General features: G+C 43.2%; 2 protein-coding genes across 7 annotated transcripts; one reads left to right on the plus strand and one right to left on the minus strand.

Moving 5' to 3' along the window:
• Nucleotides 1-13,629, plus strand: tmcc1b (transmembrane and coiled-coil domain family 1b). Of its 6 annotated transcripts, none has more exons than XM_074672043.1 (8): nucleotides 5-113; nucleotides 3,422-3,595; nucleotides 5,803-5,846; nucleotides 6,623-7,401; nucleotides 10,347-10,766; nucleotides 11,541-12,025; nucleotides 12,119-12,254; nucleotides 12,360-13,629. In XM_074672043.1, exons 4-8 carry the CDS (start codon nucleotides 6,799-6,801, stop codon nucleotides 12,672-12,674), a joined length of 1,959 nt encoding a protein of 652 aa, XP_074528144.1. In that variant the 5' UTR covers nucleotides 5-113; nucleotides 3,422-3,595; nucleotides 5,803-5,846; nucleotides 6,623-6,798; the 3' UTR covers nucleotides 12,675-13,629. The 6 variants fall into 6 exon arrangements, with proteins under 6 accessions (XP_074528163.1, XP_074528172.1, XP_074528188.1 ...); XM_074672054.1 differs by having other exon boundaries at nucleotides 6,713-7,401; XM_074672080.1 differs by having other exon boundaries at nucleotides 8-113; nucleotides 7,136-7,401; nucleotides 12,360-13,628.
• Nucleotides 13,630-19,882: 6,253 nt separating this feature from the next.
• Nucleotides 19,883-21,356, minus strand: h1m (linker histone H1M). The gene is made up of 5 exons (XM_074674761.1): nucleotides 21,162-21,356; nucleotides 20,795-21,051; nucleotides 20,603-20,711; nucleotides 20,478-20,527; nucleotides 19,883-20,226 (listed from the first exon to the last, which is right to left on the minus strand). Exons 1-5 carry the CDS (start codon nucleotides 21,256-21,258, stop codon nucleotides 19,948-19,950), a joined length of 792 nt encoding a protein of 263 aa, XP_074530862.1. The 5' UTR covers nucleotides 21,259-21,356; the 3' UTR covers nucleotides 19,883-19,947.
• Nucleotides 21,357-22,890: the final 1,534 nt, after the last annotated feature.

The following is a 22,890-nucleotide window of genomic DNA, read 5'->3' on the forward strand; positions in this document are numbered from 1 at the left end:
TACCTCTGGTACTCAGCTGTTCTGACGTCGAGCACGCTATTTGACGTCATCGTGGGAGTGTTCCACCATCGGGAGAAATGAATGGTCATCAACACAATCCTCTCAGCGCCCATGTAAGTTGAAGCGACCAAAAAGAACCCATTTTACGGAGTGGTGTTTGAATGAAATGTGTTTTCATGTGCCATTATCTGATCTGTACAATATTTAAGGTTGACTAAGGTTGTTTATGCTGTTGTGGCTGCCGCCTGGCGATGTGCCCTGTTTGCCTGTAGCTAACCATGGCTGAAGCTGGAGTGTTGTTTTTCTAGCTAGAGTCTAGCCAGCCTGCTAACTGACAGGCGGAGTGGCCAGGCGGCGAGTAAGCACCTGTTTTACCACCCGGGAGAGTCTGGGTGGGCGATGCTAACTGTGTTTATGTGTGAAATACAACAAAAGGCGAATTTGTTATTATTCTGTCCAGACTCATTTGAGAGGTTACATATAAGGACAACACCCAGGCCGGATTCAGTGACATTTTGAGAGCGGTTACACCAGGATATGCTAAACAAACTGATTCCGCTAATAGCGCAGACTTTGTCCTCAGTGAAGTTCAGCGCTTTATGATTACCATTGTAAACATCTGACTTAAACTAATGTAAACCTACAGTGAGTAAGCTGTTAAATAAAGTACGGCACCATGAAATACAAGACTCTTAGGTGTGATTAAGAAAGCCTAGTGGGAGTATGTGACAGATGGCTACCATACCAGATACCTTCAATCTAAATTCACCCAGTGTATTGATTTTACACCTGGGAGGGCCGTTTTCGTGACAGCTTCTTTGGTGATGGTTTATGAGCATAGTTACAGTTTACATTATCAGAACATAAAAGATACTTCAATGTTTTTGCATGTAGATTAGCATAGAAAAAGATACACTTAGGTATGTCAATCCATCAACCCATGTTTTTGAAGATCATGCAGCTTAAGGGTTTCATTATCTAATTTTGTGTGTGATCTATATTTGTAGGTATGATGGGTGTATAGCAACTAGAATACTGGATATTGCCCTGAACATGCCTATTTTTTTTATTTTCAGTCCTTTTGTTTTGTTGTTTCTCATTTACGCGATGGCCATCACTTAGTGTATTAGTGTTTTCATTAAATCCGTGATGCGGGATTTTTAGTATTGCAAATAGTCTGTTTATTATGTGCTGTTTATTTATAGCAGTGATGGGAGCTAACGTCCGGTAATCACATTAAAAAGTAACCCTGTGTTCCATAGCCGAGCAGCCTGTAAAATAAAACGTGCCGTTTATTATCCTGTTATCTATCCAACAACTCAACATGTACAGTGCACAGGTGAGCCAGGAGGGCAGGCTATCAAAACATTTGAATCCTTAAGTCTTGGTTGATATGTGCACGTTTAAAACATGTCAGTGTGTTGTTAATGCTTGACCTCGCACACAGTCTCAAATATGTTCACAGAAAAAAACAACCAAATAGTCTCCTCGCACCGCATAGCTGCACCGGTGTGCACTGGAAACTAAAGCCAACACCCTCCGGTACTACATTGTAGCTAACGTGCTAGCTACAAGAGGGCTGATAACCCATCAAACGAAGTCAACTATGTATTAATACTTTGTGCCCATCAGTAGTTGGCATCACCCTTTAACAAAACGATTACCTACATTGACGATTTTGAAATAACATCCCTCAGTTGAGTTTTTTCTTATGCATGGCCTACGAAGGTTGGCTAGCAGGCTGCTAGTTCAGCCTCTGCTTATCTTTAGCTAACGTTAAACCGATGGGCTTCGACTAGTTGCAGTAACTTGCGAGTAACACTCGTAGAAACAGGTTTTTTGTACATGTTATTACTTTATTACTACGTACGTGTCTTATGGAGCGTATCGTTTGAAACGGTTACCAAACATGTAATAACACCGAATGCACCTGTTACCCCCTGAGTTAATTAAATAATTAACTTAAAATGTATGCCTGTCGAAAGGGCCGGGATGTGTATATTTATGGCTGAGACATTTGCTCCATGTTATGATCTAATTGAGAGTAAACTTCATCCACTGGAGATGACATCACTGAAGAGGTGGGGATGATCTCATCGGCATGCAAGAATGACTGCATCAGTGCATTCATACAGCCAATACTTACACATTCTTTCTCCATAAATTTGTTGTTGTGTAAACGATATATTGAATTTTTCTAAGGCAAGGAATTAGTCGTCCTGCTAATATGCCATTGGGAGCTTTCTGGCACAATTAATTCATTTTACACAGTAATTAAAATAAAAGCCCATGGAGGCCTGTGCTGTACAAAATTAAAACACGTGTTTTAATTCTGCTTTTTCACTAATGAAGCCACAGACTTGGATGAGCATTGTGCAAGCTTTTTTTTTATTATTATTACTCTGGCTTGATTAAAAGGTACTGTTAATACTATTAAAAAAACATGTAGGTTCAGTTTCTGACCAACTTTATCTGCACTCATTCTGAAGTCATGCAAACAGAGCCAACAATAACATCACAAGATCACGGCCCCCACAGTTTTGGAGCAAAGGGTTGAAGTACCTCTCCAAGTTCCTTGGAAAAACAGCGCTGCCCTCTGACTGGAGAGATTATTAGTTAGAAGCTGGATCCTCAGTGTAATGCTTTGGAGAGCCACTTTAGAGAGAAATTGTTGGGACATGTGAGTAAGAGGAGCTGAATACATAAAGTTGCACAGCTCTTCTTACAAACTTGATATACAGTATGATAGTTTCAGTTCAGAGGGAGACAATATCTACTTGTTGGCTCCGCCAGCTCAATAGAAGCTATGTCCTATTTCTTGCTTGTGCTTTTTGACTTTTCTTAGTTCAAACAGGTTCAGGGGACCTCAGTCTACCCTCTCATATATGTTGACAAATTATGATGGAGCTTTCTTAGGGATTCCTCGTGAGGCTGTTTGCAAATGTCTTGGTCTGAGTACCTCATTCCTCTATTGACACATACTACAAGGGGTAGAATTTTTTATAACTCCAAGCTGAGAAGATATTAAAATCACAAGTTTGACCAATCAGAGGCACAGCTGTTGGTGGAAGGGTTCAAGGCCTGCCTCCTTTCCAAAGTGGCCTCTGCTGATTAATGGTTTAAAAAACTGTATCAAGAAACAGACAGGTGACATCACAGAGACTGTATTTATATTTTATACAGTGTATGGCTTTAACCATAGGCTTTAATGTGTATGATACTTTCTCATTCTGATCTCATAACGACTTAATAGCTTTTAATTTTCATACAGAATATCAGTAAAACACTTCTTGAGCTTGGGAATGAGATGAAGCTAAGATAAAGTGTCACCTTTGCGTCTGATATCAGTTTGAAAATGTTGTCATAGCCTTTTGAGCACCCTGTTTCTGAGACCCTAATATCTGTTTACTTTACTTTGCAGCATGTGATTTTTTTAAATGTCCATGGAAACAGCTGACTGAAGTTCAACAGCTTTCCTACCACAGTTCCCTTTGAGCAAATTACCTGGAGGGCACAGATCCTGCAATTTACTTGGATTACACAGTTTTCTGTGCAAATAGATCCACATATCATCTGCTGATGTCCACAACTGAAGGTCAGTTTACACATGCTCTCAGTGTCTTGATGGGTTGAATTGCCCTTTACCATGGCCAAAGCTGTTTTTCCAGGGCATTTACTGATTCCAGCTGAAAAAAACTTGTAGTTGTAAAGATAACTTTTTATTTTATTTTAAGACAGATATCCTCACCCCAAAATTGCAAGCACAGCTTTAATATTGCAACCAATAATACAAGCTAAACAAGGAAAGAAGAACAAAAACAAAATTTTAATAAAGTCATCAACAACTAAATGCATTATTTTGTAATTTAGGTCCAAAACAACGTGCTTATCAAAGGCACCATGTGTAGACATGGTAACACAGGAATTAAAGCAGCCATTGAATAACAAGATGCAACAACTTAAGTGTCATCTTCCTTTTTTTAATGTAAGTAAAGGCTTAGTGCTGGAAGACACACAACACTAGATAATGTGACCTTGGATTGCTGCATGAACACAGAGTGATAGGGGAATGTTGGCTGACCTATTTCAGAGAGAACATTTTACCCTTCGCCTGGAGGAGTTGATGCCATTGCATTTTCAGTGGAGATGAAGGATATACTTAGTTGTATGTATTTGAAGAATTTTTGATTTGGCGTTGTCTATAACTTTTAGATCAAAAGGCTACCCAGTTACACAGACATATTTTGACTGACAGGTATACAGTTGTGATCTCAGAAAGTCAAGTATGTGTATTTATCACTTGCATTAATTGTTAAAGATAGTCTGGTTGTCTTTTAAGGAAACTCCTCATTTAGGTAGAGAGGCTACATGTAAATAATCCATAGGTAGTTCAGTTTGTTTTTGATAATGAGTAACATGACTAACTGCCGTATGTAAACTGTAATACAACTGAAACATGGAGCAGCCTTTCCTGGAACATGGGTAGGAATCTCTTTTCATTTTTATACTATTCTCACTACCACCTACCCTTTAACAACGTGCATTCTCATCCAACAGTGCAGATCTAACAGCAGGAGCAGCAGTAATGAGTCACAGTGTAGCACTAATGGAGCATTTCAGAGGGGTTTTTGCAGCTAGATTGTGCTGCTGGCTTGTTAAGTGATACTTCATAGCTCTGCTGACTCGTGGAATCATTTTTCTGTTTGTCTGCAAAATAATCCATGCACTGCAGAGTCAGACGCATCACTTCAGGCTTGGAATATGTCTTGCATAAACACGCGTCTCTCTTTTATTGTTTAACATCCTGTCTGGGTGTTTAGTGTTAGTTTAACACTTAGTAATGGGTGTTAATCAGGTTTATCTAATAAAGTATAACAAAAACCTCACGGAAGGAGCAGGTGGTAAGGGTTTGGTTCCCTGTGATTTCTGGGAAAGAGCAGAACCAGATAAGCTATGTTTGTATTTGGCCTCAGAGATGAGGACTGAATTTTTAAAAATATGGGATTTAAATAATTAGGATGATCAGTTTTATCAGTGTAAATTTTGTGGGGAAATGTAAAGACATGTACTTTCGTCATGTCCAGTTTGTGATACCGTCTCTTCTTAGACCTTCTACACAGGTCTTTAAGAGTCCTACATAAACAAGCAACCAAACAGTTTATGATGAGCCACATTATAAATGAAAGTAACCTCTGCTAGCAAGGACAGACGGACATAATATGGATACATAAAACAAACTGTAAAGACACCATTTCTGACACGTGTAGATAAAAACAGCAATCAGAAGAATGCAGCAAAGTTTTTTTATGATGCTGACCTTGCCACTTTTTTTTTTAGGTAATAGCAATGTTTTATTATGGAGTGTCACTAGCCAGAGGAACTGCAACAAAACCTTTTTTGGGCTCATCTTTACTCTCCCTTATATATGCTGCGGTGATACAATTCATGTTTTAATGTTTGCCCACATGTAAAGCAGTGTGCAAAGAGCTGCTCGTCATGTCATGAGTGCAATAATATGCAATTGTTGATGTTGCATAAAAAATAAAAAAGAACGCTGGTCATGCATTGACTTGCTGCTTGCTTTCAGGGTTTTAAACAAAGATCCATTAGGAAGTTGACTGTTGACTCAGCATGTTAGAAGCTGTTAAGTCCATCCTCTTGTTAAGTATTCCTTCATGTATCCACCATGATCAGTTTAGCTGAGTTAAAAGCTTGGTTTAAGTCTTTTTTCTTTTCACTGTCAATCTTTTGCAATGAACACACTGGTTATATTTTCTTTCTCCCTGTTTCTGCTTAATTCAGCTCATCCTAAGTTGTGAGCCAGTGAAGGAGAAGCAGGGCTGATGGTAAGTCACACTCTTTCCCACCTCCTCTCTTGCCTCCTTGCTCACTTTTCTTTTTAGTGGAGTCAAGAGGCCTTTAAGTAAGCTGACACCTGAGATCTGGGGACGTTGACGCGTCACAGTGCAGGATTTTAGTCTTGTTATAAATATGAGACACAAAGCGGAACCACCATGGATGACTGAACACCTTAATCCTCTGAAAATTGGATAACAATTATTGTCCAGTTAGATTTTAATTTACTTTTTTTACACTCTGCGGTCTCTTTTGTTAGTGTCATTCAAATACTCAAAGTTCTGTTTATTATTAAGTTTGTTGTGTATACTTTCTGGAATATAATAACTCAGTTATAAAGAAGTCTTTTGTGCAATCTTGTCCCCTTAAATAAATCTGGACAGAAAAAGTTTAGAAATGGCTGAGGGCACTGACCTTCAAGATGTGTGCTTACACATATTGTTATTCCAGAAAGTGTCCTTAAACTTTGTTTATTTTGTACATTTTGTGTTTTTGCATAACTGGGTTGGCACTGTCAGGTATACCACATGCCATTAAGCTTAAATGGGTATTTACTGGTATATGCCAGTGAGAAAATATGAACCTTATTCAGTCTTGAATTGATTTTCAGACTAAATGAATAACAAACCTTTCTATATTGAAATGCAAAAACAGCCATCATGTCCGTTTCAACCCAGTTTCTATCGCCTGTTTTATATCCACTGCTTATTATGTTCATCACCCACTGCTGCATGTCATAATTCATTTTATTTTCCTTTTGTGGTAGACAAGCATGACATTGAGCCAAGCCACAGATGCATGCCCACTCAAAAGGCCCAACTGAGCGCCGTCCCCTCTGCTTCCTGGCTCTCAACAGTCTCTCAGAGGGGAGGGGGTGTCGACGGGGCGTAGCTAGTCCCCTGCACCCCCAGTAGAGCCTCACTGTGAAACTGGAGGTCTCAGATGGATCAGGGTAGTAGTGAGCAGAGTCCAGAAGAGCCAGACACAGGTGGTCGAGTGGAGCCAGAGGCCGGCAGGAGGGCGTCAGAGTCAGAGCACGGCTTGTCCAAAATCACCCATAATGCACTGGAGAACATGGGAGCGTTGGGCCATGGCCTGAAGCACTTCTTCCAGCCACAGCGCCGACGCTCCTCCGTTTCCCCACATGACTCCGTCTCTGCCTGCACGGGGGCCCTTCCCTCTGAACCCACCGACGTGGGGTCAGAGGTGGGGGACACTCCCACCTCTGCGGCCTTGCCCGTGGATTCTGACAACTCTGCCACTTCCGCCCCTCCTGCAGCTCTGAGCAGAGTTTTGCAGCAGATTCGAGGGGCTCCACCGATGATGAAGCGAGGCACCAGCCTACAGAGCCGCCGCAGCAAGGTGGGGGGCCCTGGGGATCCTCCCCAGAAAGGAAGCCCGCAGATCCACAGACGCAGCACCCATGAGGCCCTGCTTCAGGCTGGACGGCCACGCTCCTCCTCGACCACAGACACACCCACCAGCCCCGCCCTAGCTGACATGCTGCTGACCTCGGGTTACCACTCAACTGAGGAGCCAGACAAGGTGAGTGTCCTGGTCCTGTCATAATGCGAGGGGAGACAAGTTGTCATGCACCTGAAGATTCTTTTCAAATCAGGAAGACGTTCCAGTGTTGGTGTAAGCAGAGCACTAGGAGATTTGGAGCTTTTGGATATAGGTCACACAGGCAGTTGTTGAGTGTGCCAGCGTGTAGGGGGACACGCAGAGGAGGAGAATCACTTTGCTTTCTGGTCACATTCCTTCTAAGAGTTTCTTTCCCTGACAAACCCAGGGACATAGAATCAAAGAGGGAAGCTTTCTTTATTAGAGACACAGACACAATTCACCCGTATGGTAACATTGGAACTTAGAGTCAATAATTTTGTTCAGATTCTTGAATAACACAGTAGTCTTGTAATTACTGCCTTTTTAAGGATTTAGCAGCTGCTTTTAACTAATCCAACAATAATTTGCCAACTGTAACAAACAGGGAAAGAAACAGAGCACAAAGTGTTACCAGCTGCTTCACTTACAACTGAAATCCAAGGCTTACATGTTTTTGCAAATTTAAAATCCCAAATTTATCGAAAATTAAAACACTATCAACGATAAAACTCACATTATAAATGCTTGTCTCCAGTTAAGTTTAGTAAATTCTTAACTTCCCATTAACAATCTCATATCCTTTCAAATTAGGCAAACTCTTTGACTAAGAGTTAGTACTTTCAGTATGTTTAGAGCCTGCACAGTCTATCCCAAGTACAACATTATTTTGATGAACTATATCCCCAATTTCAGAGTTTAAAGAAATTTTGCTTCAGGATGAAACCATAGACTATGAAAAACATGGACATCGTCTCCGCGATGTCACTCGTCTGTTCCTGATACCGTGAGATGAAACCAATCCGCAGACGCAGCCACATTGGATGTGATGCCAGCTTTGAGCTTCCTTTTGAACAGCTATAGGCTCGCCGACAGTCACTTGAGCTGAGCTGTGTCTCTGATCGGACAATCAAACAATCCTTATAACCTCTAAACCGCAAAGTTAGAAAAAAAATCACCCACCCCACAGTGTGTGCCGATAGCGAAACCAGCATTTCAGACCCAAGCCGTTTTTTGAACCAGGCTGAAAATATGCTTTTTAATGTTGTAAGAGTCTTTTTTTTTGCTGGGTGTGTATGTGACTTCCAGTCTTTCTTCTGCAAAACTCAAGCGGATTCTCAATAAACAGCAACTTTCAGCACTTCCACATAGGCCTCATTTTTTAAACCGGATGTTTCCCCTTGGATATAACACAATTAGATTTAAATACGTAAAGAAACTGTACCCTACAGATGCATGGCATTTGTTTGCAGAAAGTAAGATCAAAGTGACTCATTGTCTGATATCAGTGCAAGAATGTCGAAGCTAAGTGAATTTGCAGACACATTAAATGGCTGCTAATGGTTTAGATGTTGCCTGGTTGAACCGGTGAATGTGGAGATGAGCTGTCAGTGGTGGAAGGTCAGAGATTGCCTTTGACTGGTTGGTCGCTATGTGCTTTAAGCCTTTCTAAATTTAGACCTTGCTGTCTCTGAGAGTACTTCAGGTCAGAGAAGGCTTGCAGGGCTAAACACTCTCAGACTGAATGGTTGTTTTTTGACAATGACTACTGACACAAAGTTATGACAAAGTACTAGTTACTTATTAGCTTATTATGCCACAAGTCCTCTTCAGGTAACAGGTAACATGTGAAACCGCATTTTTCTCCAAAGGTGTGTATTAAACTTGTAACTGTCAGAGGAGCGGAGTTTTCCACAGTATTAAAGATTATAGGGCCTTAAGGTACTGTGTAGTATTACAGGAGAATCTCTGCAATAACACATCAAGAGAGAGCAGAGATTATAAAGTGAGTGTCAGTGCCATGCTGGATTGATTGTTTCAACAGATGTCATTAGCAAGTTTAAATCATTTGATCCTCTGCCCTCTTTCTGTTCATCCAGCACATTAAGAACGGTCAGTCTTTCACTCACGTAGTTAAGGTAAAACTATTCTCCGTGGGACACGAGTTGGGACTTTGATGCTTAGCCACCATACTCAGCAGTCCTTTTAACACTGGATGTCTAGAAATGTACCTTGTCCTATATAGGTACATAAAAATGAAAAGGCCTCACAGTTTGCAGCATTGCATTTCAAAGAAAGAACAGCAAAGTTTCCATCAGATCTGTTCTAGAAACTGTGTGAACTTTTCAAGACTTGACAGTTTGTCTTAACATTGTTGTAAAAATCATTAAAACTATAGAACAACAGTCAAATCTGGTACCAAAACTTATCTGACCACGAACCTCCAGCACATACTAAAGTAGTGTTGTTTGGTAGTTTATATTCAGGTCTTTTGACGATAAGCAGCTGAAAAACTTCCACATTTTCAATTGTAACTCTTGTATTGAGGCTGATTTAGCTTGTGTTAATAATCCAAAATTCTAATCTACTTCCTCTCATGTGGCTCCAGTTTGAACCTCATTGCTGTGATGACTGTTTATGGCTTCAAGTCATTTGCACTGTGCTTTCCAACTGAACTGCCTCCTGAGGCGTAAAATTAAAATCAATGCCATAACTTCTGTTAAATCCTCTGCTTAGCAGGACTATTACTGAGCTTTTGTTCCTCACAACACTCGCAATATCCCTCCCCCTGGGAACCCTTGAACTGAAGCCATGAAGTGACTGTCAAAAAAAGGGGTTTTGTTTAACAGGCGCCATCTGCTGTTGTGGATATGTAGTGACTCACACGTAGTGTATCTAGAAAACCCTGGCATTAACTGAAGGCACCAGGGGTTCACATTAGATAAAACATTTAACATCAAAAACACTTGGTACATTTTTTTCTGGTTTAAACCCCCCACTAAAAGCACAATAACACATTAGTGATGACCTTAACTGCAACAAACTGTGATCTACAACTTCTAATGATTCATCCCATTTTTAATTCTTTATTTTCACATTTTTAACAGCTTGATCGATATGATGGATCAGGCCCTGCTGTGTCCCCCAATGCCCTCCCATACGGAGCAGATGGGTATGATGTCGTGGACAGCACCCCAGACCCACAGCGAACTAAGCAGGCCATCGCCCAGCTACAACAAAAGATCCTAAAGCTCACAGAACAAATCAAAATTGAACAAACTGCACGCGATGACAATGTCGCAGAGTACCTAAAACTGGCCAACAATGCAGACAAACAGCAGAGTGCACGCATCAAACAAGTGTTTGAGAAGAAGAACCAAAAGTCAGCCCAGACTATCCAGCAACTTCAGAGGAAGCTGGAGCATTACCATAGGAAGCTTCGAGAGGTGGAGCACAACGGCATCCCTCGCCAACCCAAAGATGTTTTCCGAGACATGCACCAGGGGCTGAAAGATGTTGGAGCCAAGGTGCGTGTGAGTTCCTGGCGCTGTCAGTGTCCTCTCTGTTTCCCACTCAGCATTATTTAATAAGCACATTTCAAAAAGGATTTGGCTTTGTCTAGGCATGTTTTTGATCTTTTCAGGTCATGTACCTTTTATAAAAAAACAAATTTATAGTTATTTTTTTCATTGAAGCTATGTTTCATTTGATTGGAGTTTTCTTGAAGTAGTTGCATCTTTAGTGTATGTAGTATCAATGTATTTTTCGGAGCAACAGGATTCCTACACTCATTAATGTTATGGATATGATAATCCAACCCCTGTGCCCCATATGTATAGAGGTTTTTCCTTTATTGTTTCAGATCTTTATTTGTCCTCGAAAGGACATTGAGGTTCTTCTTTAAAAAAGAAAGAATAAAATGCTAACTTTTCATACCAGCTTAATACCAGTGCAGTCAATCACATTTTGGTTCTAGTGTCTCACTTCATATAAGATAACCAAAACTGATGTAATTGTTCAAATTAAAAAAAGGGCCTCCAAAGCAGGTTCATTTGTATAGCATTGTTTTCTTTCGTTGTACACACATGTTCTTCAGTAAAGAAAGATCGACAGAGTTGGCAATGCTATTTTTTCCAACCTTAATACATGGCAGCTACACTAGTGACGTCAACTGGTGACGACACTGTGCCTAACTGGCTAACTGGTTCTACTTGTACTTCTAGCGTAAGCTTATTTTACAGCTCATGCAGCCATAAGTCTCATATTGCCCCCTGAGTTCTAACAAATCTTACCAATTACAGGTGACAGGTGGCCTCTCCAGTTTCTCTCACGCCACTCACTCTGCAGCTGGAGCCGTTGTGTCAAAGCCAAGAGAAATCGCCTCTCTCATTCGCAACAAGTTTGGCAGTGCAGATAACATTGCTGCCTTGAAAGACTCCTTGGATGAAACCCAGGGAGATGAAGGCGTGGCTCCCGGTGGAACAAGGACCCTTGGGACAGGACAGTTGCAGTCCAGTCCAAAATATGGAAGTGATGACGACTGTTCTAGTGCTACATCTGGTTCTGCAGGAGCCAACAGCACCACTGGAGCCCCAGGAGGTCCCCCAAGCTCTAAGGGCAACACCCTTGAGCATGGCCAGGCCTCAGGCTTTGATGCCATACTCCATGAGATTCAGGAGCTCCGGGAAAACCAGGGTCGATTGGAGGAGTCCTTTGATGACTTAAAAACCCACTATCAGCGAGACTATACCATGATCATGGAGGCTTTGCAAGAGGAGCGATACAGGTATCCTAAGATGATGTGCAATGTCATATGAAAGTTTGTATGGCTAGAGAAAGAGAATTTCTTGGTTATGAAGAGCTCTGCCCTATTTTTCAGGTGTGAACGTTTAGAAGAACAACTCAACGACTTGACAGAACTGCACCAGAATGAGATTCTTAACCTGAAACAAGAACTAGCCAGTATGGAGGAGAAGATTGCTTATCAATCTTATGAAAGAGCGAGAGACATTCAAGTAAGCTTCACCCGCCTACCACCCAAAAAATAAAAAACCCATCCAAAATGTCTCAACTTTGTCCACTGATTAATACCTTTAATATGTTTGTCTTTGAATCTGTAGGAGGCGCTGGAGGCATGTCAGACACGCATCTCCAAGATGGAGCTGCAGCAGCAGCAACAGCAAGTGGTGCAGCTCGAGGGTTTGGAGAATGCCACAGCAAGGACTCTACTTGGAAAACTAATCAATGTGCTGCTAGCTGTCATGGCTGTCCTTTTAGTGTTTGTTTCTACAGTGGCCAACTGCGTCGTCCCCTTAATGAAAACACGCAGCCGCACACTTTCTACACTTCTTCTTGTAATCCTCCTAGCCTTCCTCTGGAGACACTGGGAGGCTATTTCGGAGTATCTGAATCGCTTTCTGCTGCACCCCAGATGACCGACTTTGAAAGCCCTGTTAAAACATTCAAGCAACAGAGGGGTGGTAATGTGTATAATGAGGACACTGACCCATACAAGAAGTTGAATCTCAATGGTCCTATCTCTCCTTAAGCTTCTCAAACACTCAGGAGGGTTGCGTATGAGGTTTGTCACTTTATCACTTCCTGGATTATGTTTTGAGAAGAATTCTATAGAAAGAGAAAAAATCTGGATGTTTGATATCGACTTGCTGTCTTTGGTGCATTTGTGGCACAAGCACATACTATAAGGGTAAATGAGGCATATTTGAAGGAGGGGTGGAGAGAACTGCACACTTGATTTCTCTCTTCTGAGTGAATTTGTTTACATGTGGAAAACTGCATTTTATTTTCACAGAAGACATTCTTGTTCAGTTTTATTACTTTTGAGCTGACTCAAGTGGTATTGTTTTGAAGTCACTGCTATTTTTAACTGAGCTGGTTGATGTTTTTTTTCTTTGAACTGTGATGAGCCGACAGTGTTCTGCTGATTTAGTCGTACACGTTCCCATTTTGTAAGTTCAGTCTGCTCTTTATTTCTCTCTAAATGAGTCTTTTAAATTTGCAGCTTGTGTGAACAGCTCCTCCTCTTCTCTGTGCTGCATCTGAATTTGAAGAATGGGGTGCTTGCACATCAGCTACATTGCCCTGAAATCAGACTTGTCACTGGATCAAATAACAATGGGTTCTCAACTTGTTTCTTTTGGATGTGTGAAGTCTGTAACACTGGTTCAGCCACGGCCAGGATGATACTATCGAGTACTTCTATTTGGATTTTCAGCCCTTCCCTCTGGGCTAGCTGGGTTCTCCACTGCAGAAGAATAATCTAAGAACTGTTTGAACATACTTGAAGAGCAGAAATATGCTCAAAGACTCAGTGCTTCCGTACTGTTTCCATTAGTGACAATGAAATAGTAATACTTTTTAGTTGATTTTTTTATTTTTTAAAGATAAATAAATTTGCTGTTTTAAAAGGTGAGAACAAAGGTCTAACTTAAATTTGTCTCCAATGTTCTGAAAATGCTCAGTTGTACACAACAATAAGCCTCTGCTTTGGGTCACTTGGTTTAAGTCCCTGAGAAGACTTTCTAAGTGAGCTTGAATAAGTCTCACTTCTAGATAAATGCTATTTTCCAGCTTCCTGATGGGTTGGATAGCACGTCAAAGTACCCATGACAACACCACACCGGCTAATGAAGTTTAACATTGTGAAGAGAGATCTGTGTTTTTCTCTGCTGAAAATATTTTTTTGGATTAAAATGGTAGTACAACAGACACCTGACCTGAACTGTCAAAAAGAAAAAGGACAGAAAAGCAAAAGAGAGCTAAACAGGAGACTGATAGAGCATGGGCTAAAGACTAAAACATGGGCTAAGCTGTTTTTGATAGTGTTCATTCCAACCTACCTGCAGCAGTTGTTCTGCAGTAGTCAGACTTGAGTCTATCAACAAAATGAATGTTAGGTTAGCTCTGCTTGGTGAGGTTGGGGTTGGTAGGACATAACCAGAACTGACTAATAATTAAAGTTACTTATAGTTTCAGATCACTGCGCTGTGAGTTGCGCTAAATATAGCCAGCTACTGTAGTACGGTACAAACTGGCTTTAGTTTGCTTGTTGTCACAAATATTCAAACATTAGTGCTACATAACTATTAACAAATAAATTACCTCATCTTTGAATCTAGTAAAAAGCTGTCTTAAACAATTTTAGTGTTAAGAAGATCTACTCTCCTTTCATTTGCTTCAAAACAAATGTAGCAGGTGCAAGTGTTCATGGGAAATGGAGTCTTTATCCCAGAAAAACATGAGCTTTTCTGGATATTCCTCACAGCCCCTGTTACTGTTATGCTGTGTGAGTTAAATATACTATATTTATGAGAGAACATCCATCCATCCATCCATCTTCTTCCGCTTATCCGGGGTCGGGTCGCGGGGGCAGCAGCTTAAGCAGGGAAGCCCAGACTTCCCTCTCCTTAGCCACTTCGGCCAGCTCTTCCGGGGGGATCCCAAGACGTTCCCAGGCCAGCCGAGAGACGTAGTCTCCCCATCGTGTCCTGGGTCTGCCCCGGGGTCTCCTCCCGGTGGGACGTGCCCTGAACACCTCACCAGGGAGGCGTCCGGGAGGCATCCGTACCAGATGCCCAAGCCACCTCATCTGGCTCCTCTCAACGCGGAGGAGCAGCGGCTCTACTCCAAGCTCCTCCCGAATAGCCGAGCTTCTCACCCTATCTCTAAGGGAGAGCCCGGCCACCCTACGAAGGAAGCTCATTTCGGCCGCTTGTACCCGCGATCTTGTTCTTTCGGTCACTACCCAAAGCTCATGACCATAGGTGAGGGTGGGAACGAAGATCGACCGGTAAACAGAGAGCTTTGCCTTCCGGCTCAGCTCCCTCTTCACCACGACAGACCTGTGCAGAGTCCGCATTACCGCAGACGCCGCACCGATCCGCCTGTCGATCTCTCGCTCCATCCTTCCCTCACTCGCGAACAAGACCCCGAGATACTTAAACTCCTCCACTTGGGGCAGGATCTCGTCCCCGACCTGAAGAGGGCACTCCACCCTTTTCCGGCTGAGGACCATGGACTCGGATTTGGAGGTGCTGATTCTCATCCCAGCCGCTTCACACTGGGCTGCGAACCGATCCAGAGAGAGTTGAAGGTCACGGCTTGATGGAGCCAACAGGACCACATCATCTGCAAAAAGCAGTGATCCAATCCTGAGGTCACCAAACCGGACCCCCTCAACACCCTGGCTGCGCCTAGAAATTCTGTCCATAAAAGTTATGAACAGAATCGGTGACAAAGGGCAGCCCTGGCGGAGTCCAACTCTCACTGGAAACGAGTCCGACTTACTGCCAGCGATGCGGACCAAGCTCTGGCACCGGTCGTACAGGGAACGGACGGCTCGTAACAAGCAGCCCGACACCCCATACTCCCGGAGAACCCCCCACAGGACTCCCCGAGGGACACGGTCGAATGCCTTCTCCAAGTCCACAAAACACATGTGGACAGGTTGGGCAAACTCCCATGCACCCTCGAGGACCCTGCTGAGGGTATAGAGCTGGTCCACAGTTCCACGGCCAGGACGAAAACCACATTGCTCCTCCTGAATCCGAGGCTCAACTAACCTACGGACCCTCCTCTCCAGTACCCCCGAATAGACCTTACCAGGGAGGCTGAGGAGTGTGATCCCCCTGTAGTTGGAACACACCCTCCGGTCCCCCTTCTTAAAAAGAGGGACCACCACCCCGGTCTGCCAATCCAGAGGCACTGCCCCCGATGTCCACGCGATGTTGCAAAGTCGTGTCAGCCACGACAGACCCACAACATCCAGGGCCTTAAGGAACTCTGGGCGGATCTCATCCACCCCCGGGGCCCTGCCACCGAGGAGCTTTTTAACCACCTCGGCGACTTCAACCCCAGAGATGGAAGAGCCCACCCCATCATTCCCAGACCCTGCTTCCTCCAAGGAAGACGTGCCGGTGGGATTGAGGAGGTCTTCGAAGTATTCCTTCCACCGATCCACAACATCCCGAGTCGAGGTCAGCAGCGCACCGTCCCCACTGAGCACAGTGTTTACAGTGCACTGCTTCCCCCTCCTGAGATGCCGGATGGTGGTCCAGAACCTCTTCGAAGCCGTCCGGAAGTCGTTTTCCATGGCCTCACCGAACTCCTCCCATGTCCGGGTTTTTGCCTCGGCAACCGCCGAAGCTGCATTCCGCTTGGCCTGTCGGTACCTGTCTGCTGCCTCGGGAGTCCCACACGCCAAAAAGGCGCGATAGGACTCCTTCTTCAGCTGGACGGCATCCCTCACCACTGGTGTCCACCAGCGGGTTCGGGTGTTGCCGCCCCGACAGGCACCAACCACCTTACGGCCACAGCTCCGATCGGCCGCCTCAACAATGGAGGCACGGAACAAAGCCCATTCAGACTCAATGTCCCCTACCTCCCCCGGAACACAGTTGAAGCTCTCCCGGAGGTGGGAGTTAAAGCTCTCTCTGACGGGAGACTCTGCCAGACGTTCCCAGCAGACCCTCACGATACGTTTGGGTCTACCAGGTCTGACCGGTATCTTCCCCCACCATCGGAGCCAACTCACCACCAGGTAGTGATCAGTTGACAGCTCCGCCCCTCTCTTTACCCGAGTGTCCAAGACATGCGGCCGCAAGTCCGATGACACAACTACAAAGTCGATCATCGAACTGCGGCCTAGGGTGTCCTGGTGCCAGGTGCACATATGGACACCCTTATGCTTGAACATGGTGTTTGTTATGGACAATCTGTGACGAGCACAGAAATCCAACAACAAAGCACCACTCGGGTTCAGATCGGGGGGGCCGTTCCTCCCAATCACACCCCTCCAGGTCTCACTGTCATTGCCGACATGAGCATTGAAGTCCCCCAGTAGGACGAGGGAATCCCCAGACGGAGCACTCTCAAGCACTCCCTCCAAGGACTCCAAAAAGGGTGGATACTCTGAACTGCTATTTGGACCATAGCCACAAACAACAGTCAGGATCCGTCCCCCCACCCGAAGGCGGAGGGAGGCTACCCTCTCGTCCACTGGGGTAAACTCCAACGTACAGGCACCGAGCCGAGGGGCAATGAGTATCGCCACCCCTGCCCGCCGCCTCTCATCAGCGGCAACTCCAGAGTGGAAGAGAGTCCAACCCCTCTCGAGAAGGCTGGTTCCAGAGCCCTTGCTATGTGTCGAGGTGAGACCGACTATATCTAGCCCGAATTTCTCAGCCTCGCGCACCAGCTCAGGCTCCTTCCCCGCCAGAGAGGTGACGTTCCACGTCCCTAGAGCTAGCTTCTGCAGCCGAGGATCAGTCCGCCAAGGTCCCTGCCTTCGGCTGCCGCCCAACTCACTTTGCACCCGACCCCTATGGCCCCTCCTGCAGGTGGTGAGCCCACGGGAAGGGGGTCCCACGTTGCCTCTTCGGGCTGTGCCCGGCCGGGCCCCATGGGAGTAGGCCCGGCCACCAGGCGCTCGCCATCGAGCCCCACCCCCAGGCCTGGCTCCAGGAGGGGGCCCCGGTGACCCACGTCCGGGCAAGGGAAACGCTGAACCATTTCTGTTTGTCATCATTAGGGGTCTTTGTGAGCTACTCTTTGTCTGGTCCCTCCCCTAGGACCTGTTTGCCATGGGAGACCCTACCAGGGGCATAAAGCCCCGGACAACTTAGCTCCTAGGATCATTGGGACACGCAAACCCCTCCACCACGATAAGGTGGTAGCTCACAAATGGAGGGGTTATGAGAGAACAAGGCCTGTTAATTCAAGTGCATAAACATACTTGAATTTTTTTCTGACATTGGCAAACAGTTTTGTTGCTTTACTGAAACAGGTTGCTAGGCCACCCAAAGAAAATCACCACTAAATTATGTTACTCAGGCCACAGCATCTGTATAACTTTACAATTTACAATTTTCACTTTGCAGGCACTTTTGTCCAAAGCGACGTACAGCCCGAGCAGCTAAGAGATATAGTGCCTTGCTTAAGAAACTTATGGTAACACCTCTTCAGCAATTCCCAACCTTGATCCGTGCTGGGACGTGAACCATTGACCCTCTGGGTACAAAGCCAAGTACCTTGGCCTATAGACTGAGCTACTGCCTTCACAAGATGCTCCACGTTCCTCATTATTGTATAGGCAGCTGCTGCTCTTCTGATTGCATAGCTATAGACTAGAATAGGTAACTAGTTGATTCACCTAAATTTATGACTTTATTCTCATAAGTTTAGGAAATTATTCTTGTAAATTTATGACTTAATTTTGTAGGTTTATTTATTTATTTAACGTGGCCCTATCCACTGCCATACTTCCTTTTTTGTAGAGTTATGTTCTTGTAGCCAAACCAAATTTTTACCGTCTACTGTATTTTATCAAGCTAGCCAGCTGCTTAGGAAACTCGTTTTCTGGAGTTTGCTGGTCAGAAAAAAAAAGAAACTCAACTATTTTCAAAACAGTAGCATCCAGTTTATGCTTAATTCAAATTTGACGCTGGAAAAGGAAAAGATGCGTTCTGAGTGGTAAAGGTAAGCAAGCGGCACCTGGTCACTGAAATAGATAGCTTCATTTGAAATCTGAAAAGTAATTCCCAAATAACCACGTTGAAGTCTAGTAAATAATTTTTTTCTTCCTCAGCTCATAACAATGCAAAAACACTCTGTTAATCTTGTCTCTGCAGGTAACTCATGCTATATCCATCATCTCGTGAGCCAGCACTCTTGTCCTGTTGTGTCAGAAGTGTGCAATCCCTTGCCAGCAAACAAGTTTCGTTACATGAATACTTTGGAAACTTAAAGGCTATTTACCAACAGGAGTACACCATGGAATAATATTTTAAAACGATCTCACTGTTCTTGTGTCATGTTGAGGGTCCTGTGTTTGACTTATCTTTTGTAGATGTAAGCTTTAGGAAGAACAGCTCAAATACCTCACAGAGCTAAATCAGAAGTAGTTTTGGTTTTGAAATCAAACAGGAGCTGTCCAGCACAGAGGATTGCAGACCTTGCAAATGAAAGGGCAACAGAAGTTTAAGAAAGTTTTAATATCTATTTGACAGTCTCTGGCCAATCACAGCAGATAGTCTGATGATAGCATTTCACTCATTATGTATGGGATCATAGGCTCTCAGGTAAGTAAAATCTGATGAGAAATATAGCAACTCCATAGTTCTGTCTCTGACCTTTAGGTTGCTCCAGAGGATTGTCAAATATTCCACCCAGGATGGAGCAGCAGCACATGATACAGCATGAAGGTATGGAGTATGACACTTCTGGGCCTATGTTGGCCAGCTGTAGCGTCCCTTCCCAGAAAACACACCGCCACAGCATTTTTACACTGCTTTGTTCTCATTTTCCCTCTGCAAGCCATGAGACACCAGTTTACAGTATCTTGAAATTTTCTGTAATGTCACATCTTGAAAAGGGATAATGAAATTGTCACACCTCACATCTTGAAGAAACAGTGCATCTAAAAGATTAAAAGGTCACATCCAACTTCCACACATGGTCACGCAAATCTAATCTGTTAGAAGTTTGTTGATACAGTGTAACAAAAATGCATCCAACCATCTGAACAAAGCAAACTTTAATATGATTTTACAATAGCCAACTGCAAGCAGGGTTTTGGTCACAGTTTCATGAGAAGTTTTAAGGATGAGAAAACAAGCAGGACAAATAGCTCTAAAAATAATTTTATTGCGATATTAAACAGTATAAAAACATCAGTTTAGAATTATAACTTTATTCTGCCGTCTTCTTCCCTCGCTTGCCAGGTGCTTTAGGAGCAGAGGCATCACCTTCTCCTTTGGTGGCCTTACTCTGGGAAGCTGTTCCTGCCTTTGCTTTTGTAGTCTTTGCTGCCCCCTTAGCTGTTTTTGAGTCTTTGGTTTTTGATGAACTGGAGGTTTCCTCACCATCTGCCTTCTCTTCGGATTTTTTGGCTTTTGGCTTCTTTGCTGGTGCAGGCTTAGATGCTGGAGCCTCTTCATCCTTTTTTGACTTTTTTGCAGGCTTTGGGTCCTTGGGAAATGGAATGGTTCCAGAGTGAAAGAAAGCTTAATCAGTTGGATTGGTAAGTTAATTTAACCACTTTGTTTGAACTTTAAAGGGCTCTGTCCTTATTCTATAATGCCTGTCCAACATAAAACCATGAATATTCAATCCACATAAATTCAACAAGGGTTCTTTTTCTTACGTCTTTCAAATTTTTTTTTTTTTTTTTTTTTGAAGACACCTATTGTCAGACTTAAATAGAAGACCGGCATCCTCACCTTTTTTGTCTTTGCTTCTTTAGTGACAGTCTCCCCCTTCTTGGTGGTACCTTTAGAAAGTGGCATACAGTGAATAAACAAAACAATGAATTGTTTTTTAAGCCTTTGAATGCCTCGATTCATACCTGCTTTTGTGGGCTTTTTGGCACCATCCTCAGTTGTCTTTTTCACCTTTTTCACATTTGGATCTGTGTTTTCACTTTTTGCCTTTGACTCTTTGACTTTTGGTGCAAGCTTAAGACAGAATATGAGAAACAAATCCCGATTAATGGCGTAATATATCCTGCTCCGACTAAACAGTAGACTTCACACCTTACCCTGAACATCCCCGTTGCGCCTGTTGTGACGTTAGATTTGGCAGGACGCACATAGGTGCCAGTCTCGATCCCCTTCCTCAGGGCTCTCTTGACCAAGTTCTTCAGCCGCTCTGGATCGATGGAGGGATATTTTTGTTTGATATAAGTCTGAATAGCCCGGGATGAAACTCCTTTGCGTGAGTCTAGCTCTGTAAGTGCTTCTCGGATCATGACGGCTGTGGTGGGGTGAGCTGCAAGTTTGCGCAGCGCTGCAGCACCTGTGGAGGAAACAATAGGAATAACACTGTGACAAAAGTAAATATTTGGTGGATCCAACGTTGCCAGTGTACTTCGAAATGTCTAGACTAAACGCTGCGTGCGCTCGGACCTGGTTTTTCTGCAACTTGTTCCTCCACCGGAGCATCATTGGAGGTGTCGTTCACCGGGAGCGCTTCGGATTCTGCTGCTTGCTTTTTAGGAGGCATAACTAAGAGCTCAAAATAAAAAGAAGCAATGAAAAGTACTTGGTTATATTAGCTGTAAAATTGAGAGCCCCGACTTCTCTCACTCGAGTTTCTTCCTTTATGAGGTCGCTTCCGGTAAACTGAGACCAGGTGAATCACATTGCATCAGGTGCAAACCATTAGGGTCAATTACATCCTCCAGAAAAAGGAAAGGAAGTTGTTTGTTGTTTTCAGTTGATTTTAATTAATTTATTTATTTATTCTGATTTTAATTTCTATGGATGTGTTCTCTAAACCCCCCTGTATTTTCATGCACTCATTGTAAAATCAGCACATTATTTCGTATTTGAAAACGATATAAATTGAGCAAAAAAGCAACGATATATTTCTGAGTTTTGGAAGTGAACATTTTTTATTTAGCCTAACGCCGAAAAAAGAAGTTAATTAAATACAAAAAATCAGAATCAGGCCCATCATCCTTAACTAAAACGCAGTTCACAATTGTTTGAGCAGGAGTTCCCATTATGTGGCACAAAGAAACAGAAATACTTCCATGAAATGCAAAACTACTCATTTCAGAAATTAATAGAAAAATAAATAAATAAATAAATGAAATAAAATGTAAAAAAAAAAAAAAAAAAAAATAAAGAAAAAAAAGACGACTAAATCAAAAATCCCCAACATTTAAGATTTTCATAAAATTATTTTGTGAAATAACTGGCATGTCATGAGTTGATTTCTGCTCAACTTCAGGACCACTGTATCTAGCTTCACAATCCCCACACAGGCATATCGTCCCTGCAGCAAGAGCTGACTTGTTGCCCATTTGGAAAAATCCACATATGAATATGCATTCAGACAAGTGTCTATATATAGGCATGCAGAAGTTATGGGGAGACTGAAAACTCTTGTATTAATCTAAACCAGGGAGGTAACACTATGATCTTACATTGAGCATGTGTAAGTATTTTCATATTCAGGCTTGTTTCATGTGTGATCTGTGAGCTGTGGCTCTCCTGAGAGCAGCTTTGGTGAAATGAACCTTCTGATAGTCTTCCAAGTCAGACACACGAGCATCTTCTCAGCTGGGTCCTGATCTGTGTCAGTATTGTGCCTTGTCATGGTAGGGCCCCTGTAGTTTAAGCCCGGTTTATGGAGTACTGCTTTGTCAGCTCCACACTGAAAGTTTGTGTAGCCCTATGTCAACACAGAAGAGCCTATTCACTCAGCCTGATGTTAACCTCCCCAAATGTGCATTTGAGAAAAAGTGTGACACCCTGTGGTTTCTTTTTGCAGTTACATAGCTTTCATTGATACACGTGAAAACTGTCAAACTGTCTTTTTCAGCCAGTCTGACTCATACTCTGGTAACAGTTTAATTTTGTCATTTGTTTATTCTTACCTTATGAGTCTGTATCAGAATGATACCTGTTACCAGGACCATATTTGTGCATATTTAACTAAAAGTAAGAGTTAACTGTGTTTTTTTTTTTTTTAACATTTTAGTATTGATCATCAAATCCTGACAAATCCTGCTACCATGGCAGAGAGCCTACAGTACATAAATAAACCCTCAACTTCAACTTTAAAATTGTCATTCTAATATCTTTTGCTCTGTAGAACTTTGAGATTGCTGAAATGTAAAGTGCATCA

This window comes from Halichoeres trimaculatus, unplaced genomic scaffold (assembly GCF_033239565.1).
Source record: "Halichoeres trimaculatus isolate MK-OKI-2021-1 unplaced genomic scaffold, fHalTri1.1 fHalTri1_scaffold_1, whole genome shotgun sequence".
Classification (NCBI taxonomy): domain Eukaryota; kingdom Metazoa; phylum Chordata; class Actinopteri; order Labriformes; family Labridae; genus Halichoeres; species Halichoeres trimaculatus.

Coding starts and splice junctions, on each gene's coding strand:
- tmcc1b (XM_074672062.1), top strand. CDS start 6,799: ATGGATCAGGGTAGTAGTGAGCAGAGTCCAGAAGAGCCAGACACAGGT. Junction 10,767..11,540: donor TGAAAGATGTTGGAGCCAAG/GTGCGTGTGAGT, acceptor TACCAATTACAG/GTGACAGGTGGCCTCTCCAG. Junction 12,026..12,118: donor TTGCAAGAGGAGCGATACAG/GTATCCTAAGAT, acceptor CCTATTTTTCAG/GTGTGAACGTTTAGAAGAAC.
- h1m (XM_074674761.1), bottom strand. CDS start 21,258: ATGCCTCCTAAAAAGCAAGCAGCAGAATCCGAAGCGCTCCCGGTGAAC. Junction 21,052..21,161: donor ACAAGTTGCAGAAAAACCAG/GTCCGAGCGCAC, acceptor TTTCCTCCACAG/GTGCTGCAGCGCTGCGCAAA. Junction 20,712..20,794: donor GCGCAACGGGGATGTTCAGG/GTAAGGTGTGAA, acceptor TTCTGTCTTAAG/CTTGCACCAAAAGTCAAAGA.